At 45.3% G+C, this 14,299-nt stretch overlaps 1 protein-coding gene across 1 annotated transcript in view; it reads right to left on the bottom strand.

The window, feature by feature from the left end:
• LOC147013061 (arf-GAP with SH3 domain, ANK repeat and PH domain-containing protein 2-like) overlaps positions 1-13,558 on the bottom strand; it is an 83,070-nt gene extending 69,512 nt beyond the window's left edge. The window contains exon 1 of the mRNA XM_085854558.1: positions 13,184-13,558. Within this exon, the coding sequence (XP_085710684.1) occupies positions 13,184-13,309 (126 nt within the window). The 5' untranslated portion in view covers positions 13,310-13,558. The remainder of the gene's footprint in view (positions 1-13,183) is intronic.
• Between the last annotated feature and the right edge of the window lie 741 nt (positions 13,559-14,299).

Raw genomic sequence — 14,299 nt, 5'->3', positions numbered from 1 at the left:
ACATAGATCACGTAACATAGATCAAGGAGCCATGGCGAAGCCGAAGTCATCGTTCATCCTGATTGGACCGGACCTTCATGTGGTCCGCCTTTCTGGGCGGAGTTTCGGCCAGACACTGGCAAGGCCCATGTCTGGGAGGAAGGTGGATGGCGGTGCAGCTACCATAACCATCCTCGGGATTCTGCCTCAGAAAACCAGTCTCTGGGTAGACACTTGTCACGCTGTGGTTCCAATAAGAGGGGGAATAAAATAAAAGGAAGAAATGATTTATAATCCTAACTAAAAGCCCATCGCAATGCACCCCAGTGTTTTCCCACTACACACAAGGTAGGAATCTAACTGCATGTATATTAATGAAATAACTTACTCGGGACAACTGTATGTTGTATGCATACGGTTCCGAGAACCGTAACAATATAAATTAATTCCCGGTTTTATGACAGTTTTCTCCAGCGGCTATTACATCACCCGATCTAACATGTCGCATTCGTTTTTCCTATCTGTCGTTTGAGTCCATTATAATGTCCTTCAAAACAGTAAGTTTCCTGTTTGGAATGATTTTTAATTTTGCTTGATTGCCAGGCAGACAGAATAAAAATAGCATCTCATTCCTTCCTCTCTGTGCATGTGCGATTGGGACTAATTCAGAGCCAATGTATGGTGAAAATATGGACTTGTCTTTCTATTCATATTCCGATTCGTGTTCAAAATACAATATTCAATATAAATTAGCTGTTCCTCCATCATAAACTGACAACACAGACACACATGAACCAAATGCTTAACCCTACTTTCTGCTTCGTGTGCGTGAGGGTAATAACCCAGATTATATACATGAAGCAAAAACATGCCAACCTCTTGATTACACACAGTGGCCTGCAAAAGTATTTCCACATCAATTGCATAAATATTCAAACCCTTTGCCTAATTAACCCTAAATCACTTCAGGAGCAAACGATTTGTTTTAAATGTTACTAAATAAGTGCAATACGTTTCATCTGTATGAAAATTAAACTCCCCCACTTATCAGAGTTTTAAGGTCCAACTCACTTGGTCAACCAACAAGGCAAACATGAAAACCAAGGAGCTTTCCAATGAAATCAGCGTTCAAGAGAGGGTTACAAGAAGATTTCAAAGTCACTCATTATCCCTTTGAATACGATGAAATTCATCATTAAGAAGTTGACGACGCGTCATACCACCCATACTCCACCCAGATCAGGTCACCCATCCAAACTCAGCAGCCGGCCAAGCAGGAAACTGGTTCGGGATGTCACTGTAAATCCAACAATGACTTTGAAAGATCTGCAAGGCTCGATGTCCGAGATGGGGGTTAGTGTCCAATGTCCATTGATCAACAATCCCGTTCCCTTCACAAAGCTGGCCTCCATGGACAGGTGGCAAGAAAGATGCAATTACTGAAAGACATATTTAAAGCTCGTACAGAGTTTGTGAAAAAGCATCTTGATGATACTGTAGGCATGTGGAGAAACGGTTTGTGTTAGATGAGACAAAAATTGATCTTTTTGGTCTAAATTCGAAGCGTTACGTCTGGTGCAAGCCACTGTACATCACCCAGTCAACACCATCACTACTGTCAAAGATGGTGGTGGCAGCATCATGCTATGGGGCTATTTTCATCAGCAGGGGCTGGCAAGCTTGTCAAGATAGAAGAGACAATGAATGGTGCAAAGTACAGGAGAATCCTTCATGAAAACCTGCTTGAGTCAGCCATGAATCTGACTGGGTAGGAGATTCACATTTCAACGAGACAATGATCCGAAGCATAAAGCTAAAGCCACACTGAAGTGACTGAAGAAGAAGGAAATTAATGTTCTTGAGTAGCCTCGTCAAAGTCCTGGCTGAAACCCAATTGAACATTTATGGCGAGACTTGAACATTGCAGTACATCGATGATCCGCATCAAACTCGGCAGAACTAAAGTGATTTTCACGTGAAGAATGGGCAACAATTTCACCATCACACTGTGCGAAACTGGTAGAGACCTACCCAGAAACACTCAGAGCAGTCATTGCTGCAAAACATGTTTTCACCAAGTACTGACCTCAGGAGCTGAATATTTTTACAACCAGTGAATTTTGATTTGTACATGTTCTTTACAGGTATTTTTGACATGTAACCTCCTTCAACTATAAGTGCTGAGTTTGATCTCTTCAGTTATGAATAAAGAAGTAAATTTGAAAAAAAATGTTTCTACATAATTCAGAATTCATCTAAATGTGGCATTATTGGAAGGGGGTGAATACATTTTTTCAAGCCACTGTGTAAAATACATTGTGGTTATATAGCTCAGATTGTGGTTATATAGCAACATCAAGGACAGTGGTCTTGAAGGCACTCCACAACTCCTCAGGACCTCCCAAAGCACCCAGACCCCCCAAATCTCCACTCAGCCTGTTCGCAAACTCCTCAGCTACCCTCTCATCCTTGAGCTTGCCAACATCCAGCCTAGGCTGGGATAGTACCATTTTCCTAGATTTAAGGTGCAACTTCAGAGTTGCTACAACAAGCCGGTAGTCAGTATTGAGGAACTGAGCACTCCAGTAGACCCTGCAGTTCTAGATCATCCTCCAGCGACCGTCAACGAGGACATGGTCAATCTCCTTTGCCACATCACCAGCGTTGGAATACCAAGTCCAGTGATGAGCTTGTGGGTGCTGAAACCATGAACCGGCCAACCTAAGTCCATGACTTCTTGCAAAGTCAAGGAACTTCGTGCTATTCTGGTTCATAGTTCCTGACCCATGGGGACCAACACACGTCTCATAACCATCCCTTTCAGTTCCAGTCGATGCATTGAAATCCCCCTTGGGGAAGACTAAAAGTGTATCTCGTCTGGGGCACCGATCAACCACAGACTCGAGTGTGGCGTAGAATGCATCCTTCACGGTGAGATCACTCGCTTCAGTCGAAGCATAAACAGAGTCCAGGGAAATGATACCTAAGGAGTGACGAATTCTTCATCTCATAATACGCTCGTTGATCGGTGTTACCTCAATTATCATTGAAGTCAGCTTATTGGACACAGCTACAGCAACTCCTTGGGAATGGTAACCATCAGAGCGACCAGACCAATAGTAGGTGTAACCATCCACCATGATCTCACCGCAATCCGGTCTCCGAACCTCAGAGAGTGCTGCAATACCGATGTCCAAACGCTTGAGCTCAGATGATAACAGAGACAGGTGATCATCCTTTCTTCGGGATAGGACATTCCAGGCACCCACCCGAAGGGACCACCTCAGGTTAACCCGAGTAGACCGCAGTCTGGTGGACGACACCTCAGCACCACTCCAACACACTCTCCCGCAATCTGACCCGGGAATGTTACCCCGTGGTTTCCCTCCTATCATCAAAGATTGGGGGTCCCGAAGGCTTTGCCCCAATCCCGTCATCCGGTGAGCTGCACAGGAGGTACTCCCATGGAGTGGGTTTTGCGGAATGAAGCGTTTTATGGTGGCCGGAGTGCAAATCCTGCCACCAACCTCCGAATAAGAAGTAACCCAACTGCAGGAGGATGTTTGCAGACACAGTTGGGCACTATATGGATGGCCGTTGGCTTACAAGGAGCTCCTCCGCCCTTTGACAGGTTTTGTTCTTAATCCTGCTGGGTGTCCATATCCAAACACCCTCCTCACCAGAAAACCTGGCGGGGGAGACGGTTTAGTCGCCGACAACCCGACCATGGAACAGGTTAGTATAGGTTTTCATGATACCTGTAGCAAGTCACAGATCTAATCTGGCCTGACCTGACTGAGACCATCGAGTGATGGGGCCAAAACGATGTGTATATATATATATATATATATATATATATATATATATATATATATATATATATATATATATATATATATATATATATATATATATATATATAATATGATATCTCACAAAGTTATGCATAGATTAGGAAAAAAAAAACAGTGGATGAGTTGGTTACGTGACAAGAACAAGACAATTAAATTTTAGTTCAGGTTCGAATTTGATCCGGCCTATCAGTGGGATACAAAATCAAACTGTTCTGCCTGGCGGAGGTATGCACTCTCCTGAGTGGATGTTCTAGTTCCAATTGCACTGGGCCATGGGCTGACACTAGAGACCTGAGGCATTAGGCTTATGCATATTCACATAATGGTGGATGTATTTTTTTTTCAGGTTACAATTGTGGGTGGTTGGGACAGGTGGGTCAAAGGTAGTCACAATCAAAGGTTACGCACAACTAATGGGTTGAAGGCAGTCCGTCCACACAAACATGCATGTATTTTGCACAAATGGTCCAAAAAACAAACTGGCATATATATATATATATATATATATATATATATATATATATATATATATATATATATATATATATATGTATATATTAGATATCATTGTCTACTAACATCTTTGCAATGCACACTAATGTCTACCAAGGTCTTTGTTCTGCATGAGATCTATGCACCCTACAAACCTCTTCAACCCTGGAAATGTCACTGTGCCTGTCCCACTGTTCTCCTCTCTACTCATCTTCCTTGCCATGAGTAAAATTAAGTAAGTGGTAAAGATTGAGTTCGTATTACATTTGAGCCAAGTGATATACAGTATTAAATTAACACAGTGTGGATAAAGCACAGGCATGATGGGCCAAATAGCTTCCTCCTGTCTAAGATATTTGCATTTCCTTGCAGAATCTCCAATATGAATGAGCCTAAGATCAGTACTGGGAAAAAAAAAATTCAAAAAGAGGTCTGAAAATGTGTCTCAAGATTGCTGGAAATTCTTGACCTCATAAAAAAAAGAGAAACAGAAGAGATCCAATGATAAGGGGGGTTTATAAAGGGGACAGAAGGAAAAACAAGCAATTGGAAAAGCAGAAAAGGACAAAGACAAAGTCAGATAAGGGGCTATGAATAAAGGAATAGGATAGAAGTAGTATGGAATTAAGAATTGGTATTCTCAATGGAACTGCAATTTCCCCTGACATTCCCAAAATTCTCAGGCCCAAAATAAATTTGCATTCAAATGTTCACACAAATTATTTCACATGAGAAATATTAATCGAATGGTCAGCTGGTTCGCTCTCCCACCGAAGTTAAAAACAGGGAAAAAAGGTAGCTCCAGGCAATCCAAAAGATGATGTGAATACAAGATTGCAAGTAAGCAATGCACAGAGTTCGGTGACCCCCAGAACAGCTCCAAAAATCTCATTTCCTTGACACCATTTCCCGTTGGCACGCGGCTCTGCAGCAGCTGTTGGGAGCAGCTCGATATGGACAAGGCTTTAGGAGTTGCCACCAAAACTGTAACATTCCCAAACTGGTAAAACAGCAGAAAGGACGCACAGCTGGAAAGCCTTTAAAAACTTTCAAGCAATCCCTGCTCGATCCACAATCTTGAGGTTGTTACTTTTCCATGTCCCCCCCTCCCTACAATAGCTGTGTTAGGAAGAAGTTTGTTCAAGCATGACCTTGATCGTCAAAAACATCAGGAATTCACCCACCGTCATCAGCAAACGAGTGAATTAACAAAATAACAAGCAAATGAATGGAATGTGGGATTTTGGGTGAAAAATTTCCCATCACATCCCATTGGGTTATGCACACTCACCTCTAAGCTGTCTAGTCTGGGTTTGAATCTTGACCGAGCTATAAACTGTCATCCTGGTGTTTCATAGGCAGGGCGATTCATCAATATGTGTGCCGTCCCTCGGATGGATGTTAAACTGGCGTTACGTCGGCTGGCATTGGTTAGTGGGTGTTGAAGTACCCACGTTGTTCTTTGCGAATAGTCAGCGAGGTATCGTCTACACCGTGAACAAATTCCAAATTCCTATCTAACCTTAGTCAAACATTAGGCCTGGCCAGCCGGCTTGTGAAAGACTTGTGCCGAGCTTCCCCTTGGCCAACCCCACAAGAACGTAGGAATAATTGTGGAAGAAAAAGAAGAAACCATTAGTCAACGGTCGGTTACCCTGACACTCCAAGCTCGGATATATGATCCATACATTACTAAAGCAATAGATTGACAGTTTCCTTCTATGCCAACCACCACAAATCAACAAATAAAAGCAGAATAAAACAGCATTTGGCAGTGAGTAACACTCATCACAATGGTATTTCTAATAGCCTATGGCAAATCACTGTAAGGAAATGTCTGGCCAGGTCCTGTTCCAAGACCAACAATTTTACAAAGGAACAATTGTCTTCACACCTGGCCCCACGAGTCAAACCACCGGCTTTTTATTATCATCATCATCATTATTATTATTATTTCCAACGTAAAGAGCAATTCTATACCGTTTGGCACATATCATTATTGTAGACTATGGAATGATTTTAACTGCATAGCATCAAACCATCTACTGATGTGAGGATAGAATCACACGACATCAATCATCACGTGATTTGACTCATGCAATAAAGGCAGGCATGTTGAGCTCGTAATTCAAAACCACACCTTCTGAAAAATTTCAGCCTCTATAAACTCCCACCATCCCATTGTTACACAAATAATAGCGCAGTTAAACTGGGTACAATATTACACTGAGAAAAATAATTTGGTGACATTCTCGAATGTCCTCACAACCACCACAGGTGTTAAATGGCAATTTTGACCAATATAGCCTTGGAAACAAACTACCAGTCTCAAAGAAGAGAAATACAGTACAAACTTGAAGGGCACCCGGTGGAGCGCAAACCTCCACCACGCAATGCCTCATCCACGAGAACATATCGGGCCCATTACTTTTTTGAAATATCATGCTACACAGTTCTATATCGTTTTTGGCCCTATCTCTCAGTGGTGAAGAATCTCTTTAAAAACTCTAGTAGTCGGATCCGGATCCAGATCTTCACCAAAATCTAATCAGTTCATCCTTGTCACACACCGAACCTGTAAACAAAATTTCACCCAAATCCTGCACACAAACAAACAAACAAAGTCAGAAAGTGGTGAAAACATAACCTCCTTCACCTTCAGTGGCAGAGGTTAAAAGTATCAGCACTGTAACTGGAGAAAGGAAAAATAAAGCAAAATAAATATTATTTTACCAAAACTGTTCCACATACGGTGAGAAAAGGACAATGGTAAAATGGGACATGAACATCAGGCTTGGATCATCTCACATCCTGTTATCTTCACCATTTCTATAGCGGGGCTTTGTGGAGTTGGATGAAACTGTTGTATTGGAGGAAAGGTCTGAATTGAAAGTCATTGTGAGGAAATGGGGGGGGGGGGTGGGGAGGGAAATGGTGTGGAATGTAAGGTTGCAGGAAGGTCCACGTGGATCTCTTAAAAGGTCACAGTCGTGATTGAAAGAGTAACCAAAACCTTTGCTTGACAAACTCAAGTCCTGGAGGAAATCTATCTCCACTCAATCAATCTTCAGTAATCAGCAAAACAAATTTGTTTTTGAATGTTAAGTCGATACGTACAGAAATTGTGGCAAGGTCTCTGAAGAGCTTATGAAAAGCCTTCGTACCATTTTCAGACATAAGGGTTCCACCAGATTTAGAAACGGGGGGGGGGGGGACTCTCATATACAACCTGCACAGCAGAAAACTCCAAGTACAACCATCCATGTCTGCAAACGGTAGTTTCCAGCCTACAACCCCAACCTTCAGCATAAATCGACAACCCAGTTCCCTTCAAGCACAGCATTTGATCCGACTAAAAGCGAGGGCGATGTAATCAATATTATGCTGATCGCCCTTCCATTCAACCCGAGAGCACCCTCAAACACTTCCCGCCACCCCCTCCCCTTCTTAACTTGTCAATCTCCTGCTCAACCCCATGGCTTCCTCTGTTACAACACAACAGGACACACGAGGTTAGTTGCTTCCCGGCAACAGGCCAGCTTCCTGCCATCCAACAACTGCATAGTCTGGGCTACAGTAAAGAGTAGGGTTAGCCTTTCACTGCCTGCTGTTAACAACAATAACAGGTACTTTATGTAGTGCTTTGGGAAACAGCAAGTCGAAGCAATGAATGAGCAAGTTTACGTTTATTCCTGTAATCAAAGGCACATGTACCTTATATGGGCTGGTAGAATATGCATTCTCAACAGGCAAATTGCACAAATAAGAATGGCATTTTAGAAATTTCCTTTTGCCAACAGGTGAACACAAGGAATAAAGGTTTCAGAAAAATATTGAATCAAATAAATATTAAAAAAAAAAAAATTGCATCTTGTGTCAGATGCGTTTAACAGATTGCAAAATGCATATTTGCTGAATCTAACCCGAAATGACCATAATAAGAAAGTGCAGAGGTCACACTACGCTGTGGTGAGCTTACACCTACCCTTGAAATCTCAAAAAGCAAACTTCAAAAAATAAATTTGACACTATAAAACAATGCACTAAAAAAAAAAAAGTTCCTCAAATACTGATCATTTGAATGCAACCATGTAATGCATTGATGATTACATCATATGAACATACTTATAACAGACAAGTACAAGCCAAAACTAGCGGAGGAACAGGGAACAAAGTGCCTCCCGTATTCGCAAGCACACTGGCAGCGGCAACGGCAACGTGAAAACAGGAAGGGACGTTGAAAGAACCAAAAAACGCAAATCAAAAGCATGGAGTGATTTCAACTTTTTGGCATTTTTCAACCTTCAAACGTACATCCTATAGTAAGTATCTAGATCACATTATGGCAAGGACTATCCCCCAAGTCACAACAGGATGGCAATCGTGACTATCCCCCAAGTCACAACAGGACAGCAATGACTATCCCCCCCCCCCCCCACAAGTCACAACAGGATAGGATAGCAATGACTACCCCCCAAGTCACAACAGGATAGGATAGCAATGACTACCCCCCCCCCCAAGTCACAACAGGACAGCAATGACTATCCCCCAAGTCACAACAGGATAGCAATGACTATCCCCCCCAAGTCACAACAGGATAGGATAGCAATGACTATCCCCCCAAGTCACAACAGGATAGGATAGCAATGACTATCCCCCCAAGCCACAACAGGATAGGATAGCAAAATGTCTATCCCCCCAAGCCACAACAGGATAGGATAGCAAAATGACTATCCCCCCCAAGTCACAACAGGATAGGATAGCAATGACTATCCCCCCAAGCCACAACAGGATAGGATAGCAATGACTATCCCCCCAAGCCACAACAGGATAGGATAGCAAAATGTCTATCCCCCCAAGCCACAACAGGATAGGATAGCAAAATGACTATCCCCCCCAAGTCACAACAGGATAGGATAGCAATGACTATCCCCCCAAGTCACAACAGGATAGGATAGCAATGACTATCCCCCCAAGTCACAACAGGATAGGATAGCAATGACTATCCCCCCCAAGTCACAACAGGATAGGATAGCAATGACTATCCCCCCAAGTCACAACAGGATAGGATAGCAATGACTATCCCCCCCAAGTCACAACAGGATAGGATAGCAATGACTATCCCCCCAAGCCACAGCAGGATAAGAATGACTATCCCCCCAAGCCACAACAGGATGGCAATGACTATCCCCTAGTCACAACAGGATGGCAATGACTATCCCCCCAAGTCACAACAGGATAGCAATGACTATCCCAAAGACCAAAAGGATGGCAAGGACCATCTCCAGTCCCAACAGGATGGCAAGGATCATCTCAAGTCCCAACAGAATGGCAAGGACCATCCCAAATCCCATAAAGGATGGCAAGGACTATCCCAAGTCCCAGCCAGATGGCAAGGACTATTCCAAAACTGAACAGGATGGCAAGGACTATTCCAAGACCTAACAGGATGGCAAGGACTATTCCAAGACCTAACAGGATGGCAAGGACTATTCCAAGACCTAACAGGATGGCAAGGACTATCTCATGTCCCAACAGGATGGTGAGCACCACATAGTCCTCTTTATAGCTCAGCATATAAATTTACATTCTTTGCCATGTACACCACCCCTCCCCTCACACCCCTCCCACATCAAGACAGAGGTTTGAGAAAAAAAACTCCATCACCTCAGAGAAGATTGCGCAAGATGAAAAATAAATTTTGAGTAACATTGTTCATGAACTTTTGTGCACCTTGGATGTTGAAGCAACACAGAACAGCGATGTCTGGTTTGGGAGCAACAATTTAACAAGCATGAAACACACAGGAAAACAATTAGAGGCCGAAGAAAAGAGCTGTGGGCAACGTAACATAACACAAATATTATTCTGCGATTCACAATATCACCAGAACAAATTCAAACCATCTCATCTCGTTTCATTCACTCAGAGTCAGCGCCGTGTGGTGTACCATTGCCTTCCCAATGGATTTGTCATTTGTTCATGGTGCCGTCGATAACCCGCCTAATCTTCGTGAAAGGATCTTTAATGCCAACATATCAACACTAGCAAACGTGACACCAAGCTCAACGTCCACCTGAGAGGGTCTTATAGTCATTGATGCGATGGCAAGGATGCATTGCCTTTGAAACACCAATCTGACATTTTATAGTCTTCTATTGTCTGAATATGCCTGGTGCTGGCTTAACGGTTATGAGGGTGGGCTTGGAATCCTCCCGTTCGGCTGTTGAAGCAATACCAGGTGGGGTTGACTCAACCCGGCCCGTCATCATTCTGAGGTCGGCAAAATGATTACCAGCTTGCTGGGATGATTGTGTCATTTGAGTATCCTGTGTCAGAGTGGCGGCCCGTCCAGGATTGTGCCCGATAGCCCAGGAGACTGCTTCAGCAGCACTGACGCTCTGCACAGAGTTCTGGCCACCAATGGATTTGGATTTTTGGATGGATTGTTTGAGTGAATCAGAAATAGGAAGATCCAACAAGTCAATACAAGCATGACTGATGATAAATTTGCCCCACAGAGTGAGAAATGCCCTCAAAATTGCAAAACCCCAAAAGAACCGAGTATTAAACGAACCTCATCTGCAGGAATCAATAACTCACCAGCGAATAATGTCTAAAAGGGAGAGGCGAGGACAATCCGATGAGATGGAGAGAAAAAAATAAATAAATAACAGAGAGTGAGGAGAGATTCACTAATAGAAACAAACTGACCATAAACAATGCAAACAATATCTGCAGCAATGGTCACACACCGACAACAATAACAAGATAAACACTCACTTGGCTTTACAAACCACAAAGTTCCATCAAAAAAAAAAAACATGCAACATGGCAAATCTAGCATTGTGGAAACAACTCGAGCACTTTCAAACGCTAATGAGCCACCGTTCAGGACTTCGAGCCGTAATTCGCCATGTGTTGCATTCCGGAGATCCATTTTGACAGTGTTGCAACGGTCAACAAAAAAAAAACAACCCAGCAGAGGCAACTCAATCAGCTCCGCCGCAGGAAGTACATATTGATGCGGCCATGAAAGCGGTTTATTTATTTCGTTTTTAGTCTTTTAAGAAGCGAACCCGCGCTCTGGAGGTCCAAAAAAAAAGCAAACTTCATGACGGATAATAAGAAATTAGGCCGAAATGATTCCTTCCTCCCTTGGGTACCAATGTGTAAATCAGGTCCAAATCCAAAGGTGTTTAGCCCCAAAGCTTCAAGGAAGAGCTTATGATCGAACCACAACGGACAGTTATTTAAACCCAACAGATCACTGGAACAAGAAGAAGACGATGATGCTTTCGGTAATTTTCAATGACTTCTTCTTCTGGTTGTTGGTTGGTGTTGTTGGCGGCGAATGCACGTTTAACTCAGATTCAATTCTGAATTCAGCCAGTTGGTTGCATCATAACTGAAACGCGTCTACGCTGCTGAAGTAGCACCGTCGCCGATTTGAGGAAGAATTTGGAATATATAATTTGTTCAGACTGCCGGTGATAACTCACCTCCTCTGCCTGAAAGACTGTGGAAGCTAAAAAGTCCAAGTAATGCTAGCATATGGGATGCCCGGCTTAAAGTCCTTCCGACGGACGGTGCACTTTGTGATGCACCACACTGCCTGCGAAATACCAGGATGACAGTTTATAGCTGGGTCAACATTGCAACCCAGGATGGACAGCTCAGAAGCGGGTGTGCTACTTCTATGCTCTCCTGCCAGCCCAATTACTGGTTGGAACTCCGCTAAAACATCCTCTATGATGTCAATAGCATCCAATGCTTTCGGTACCAAACAGGTCTATAAAGGCAACAAGGAATGATTTGAAGGATCGTAAAGTCCAAGACTTAACAAGAAGCTTCAGAGATGGGAAGAAGATTATTTTAGCTCAGTTTCCTGACACTAGCTCAGTTTCCTGAAGCTTGCAATCCAAAACTACTGCTGCTTCCTCGGTACATATTGAAACCCACAACTTCAAGACCAGTCCACCGAGTAACCATAGGCCACCACACCACCGAGTACCCATAGGCCACCACCGAGAGAGAACCAATAAACAGCAAAAGCTCCAGACAAAAAAGAAAAGAATGAGAAAGAAGAGTAAACGCAAAAGGACAAAAAATGTCCGAGGACGAGTCGATCACAGACATGTTTGGTGATTAGAGGGGCCGGCGGAACCGGGTCCCGATGGGGGACGGCGGAACCGGGTCCCGATGGGGGACGGCGGAACCGGGTCCCGATGGGGGACGGCGGAACCGGGTCCCGATGGGGGACGGCGGAACCGGGTCCCGATGGGGGACGGCGGAACCGGGTCCCGATGGGGGACGGCGGAACCGGGTCCCGATGGGGGACGGCGGAACCGGGTCCCGATGGGGGACGGCGGAACCGGGTCCCGATGGGGGACGGCGGAACCGGGTCCCGATGGGGGACGGCGGAACCGGGTCCCGATGGGGGACGGCGGAACCGGGTCCCGATGGGGGACGGCGGAACCGGGTCCCGATGGGGGACGGCGGAACCGGGTCCCGATGGGGGACGGCGGAACCGGGTCCCGATGGGGACGGCGGAACCGGGTCCCGATGGGGGACGGCGGAACCGGGTCCCGATGGGGGACGGCGGAACCGGGTCCCGATGGGGGACGGCGGAACCGGGTCCCGATGGGGGACGGCGGAACCGGGTCCCGATGGGGGACGGCGGAACCGGGTCCCGATGGGGACGGCGGAACGGTTCCGGAGCGGAAGGCCGAAGGTGGGACCGGGTCCGGAGGGGACGGAAATCCAGTCTAAAGAATAAAGGATGGACAGATGAAGAAGGTATAACGTTCAGACGATGAACAAGGACAGTGAGTGAGAGGATGTAAGTGAAGCTGTACCTCTTCCACGTTGAAAACTGTGTTCCGACAATGTCCGAGGCGGTTGGAGAAGTTGGAGGCGGTGGGCGAACTGTAATCCTCCATGGTCTCCGCCACGAATTCCGCCACGCCGATGGTGTCCGCCATCCTGAAGAACCGAGAGACGAGCAACGGAATGGGAGAGAGGGGAGGAGGGAAGGGGAGCAAGGGGAGGGGCGACCGTCGTCTCGGGGCGTGTCAGGAAAAAGGGAAGAGGGAGTGTCCATTAAGCGGAGCAACCATCGAGAGCACGACAAAATATGGGGACAACCAGACTGGAAATAAAATTTCGTGAGAGAATGAAGAAGGTTCGAGGAAAAATAAATCTGGAAAACCAGGAGTGAACGAGGGACATAAAAGGGTGAAAAGAACGAAACGAGATTGAGAAATGAATAAGATCAATAGTCACGTGATTTTAATCCTCACATCCTATTGGCTTGCGAGATTCTGGCGGTTCCTCCGTTGTTTTTATTTCATTTTACATTTTCTCCAAAACGCCGCCTCCCTTGAACCTCATATGGCACTTTGCAGCCATCTGTGCTTATTCAAAGTCCCACATGAGCGAATTTTATTACAGTGAGGAACGTATTCATTTTGGTTACAATTCAGATCATCACGATTGGCCTGAGTTCCAGTTTGATATAAATCCTTGAGTGCGACGGGAAGTCCATAGAGCCAGGGTGACTCAAGCACGTGGAACCATGGTCACCTAAACACGTGTAGCCATGGTGACCCGAGCACGTTTAGCCACGGTGGTGACCTGAACACGTGTAGCCACGGTGGTGACCCGAGCACGTTTAGCCACAGCGTTGACCCGAGCACGTGTAGCCATGGTGACCCGAGCAGGTGGAGCCATGGTGGTGACCCGAGCACGTTTAGCCACGGTGGTGACCTGAGCACGTGGAACCATGGTGACCTAAACACGTGGAGCCATGGTGACCCGAGCACGTGGAGCCACTGTGGTGACCCGAGCACGTGTAACCACGGTGGTGATCCCAGCACGTGTAGCCACGGTGTTGACCCGAGCACGTGGAGCCACGGTGGTGACCCGAGCACGTGGAGCCACGGTGGTGACCCGAGCACGTGGAGCCACGGTGG

This window comes from Eptatretus burgeri, chromosome 14 (assembly GCF_056783735.1).
Source record: "Eptatretus burgeri isolate ZD-2024b chromosome 14, Ebu_testis_v1, whole genome shotgun sequence".
NCBI classification, from domain to species: domain Eukaryota; kingdom Metazoa; phylum Chordata; class Myxini; order Myxiniformes; family Myxinidae; genus Eptatretus; species Eptatretus burgeri.
This window is presented reverse-complemented; position numbering and strand designations above follow the sequence as displayed.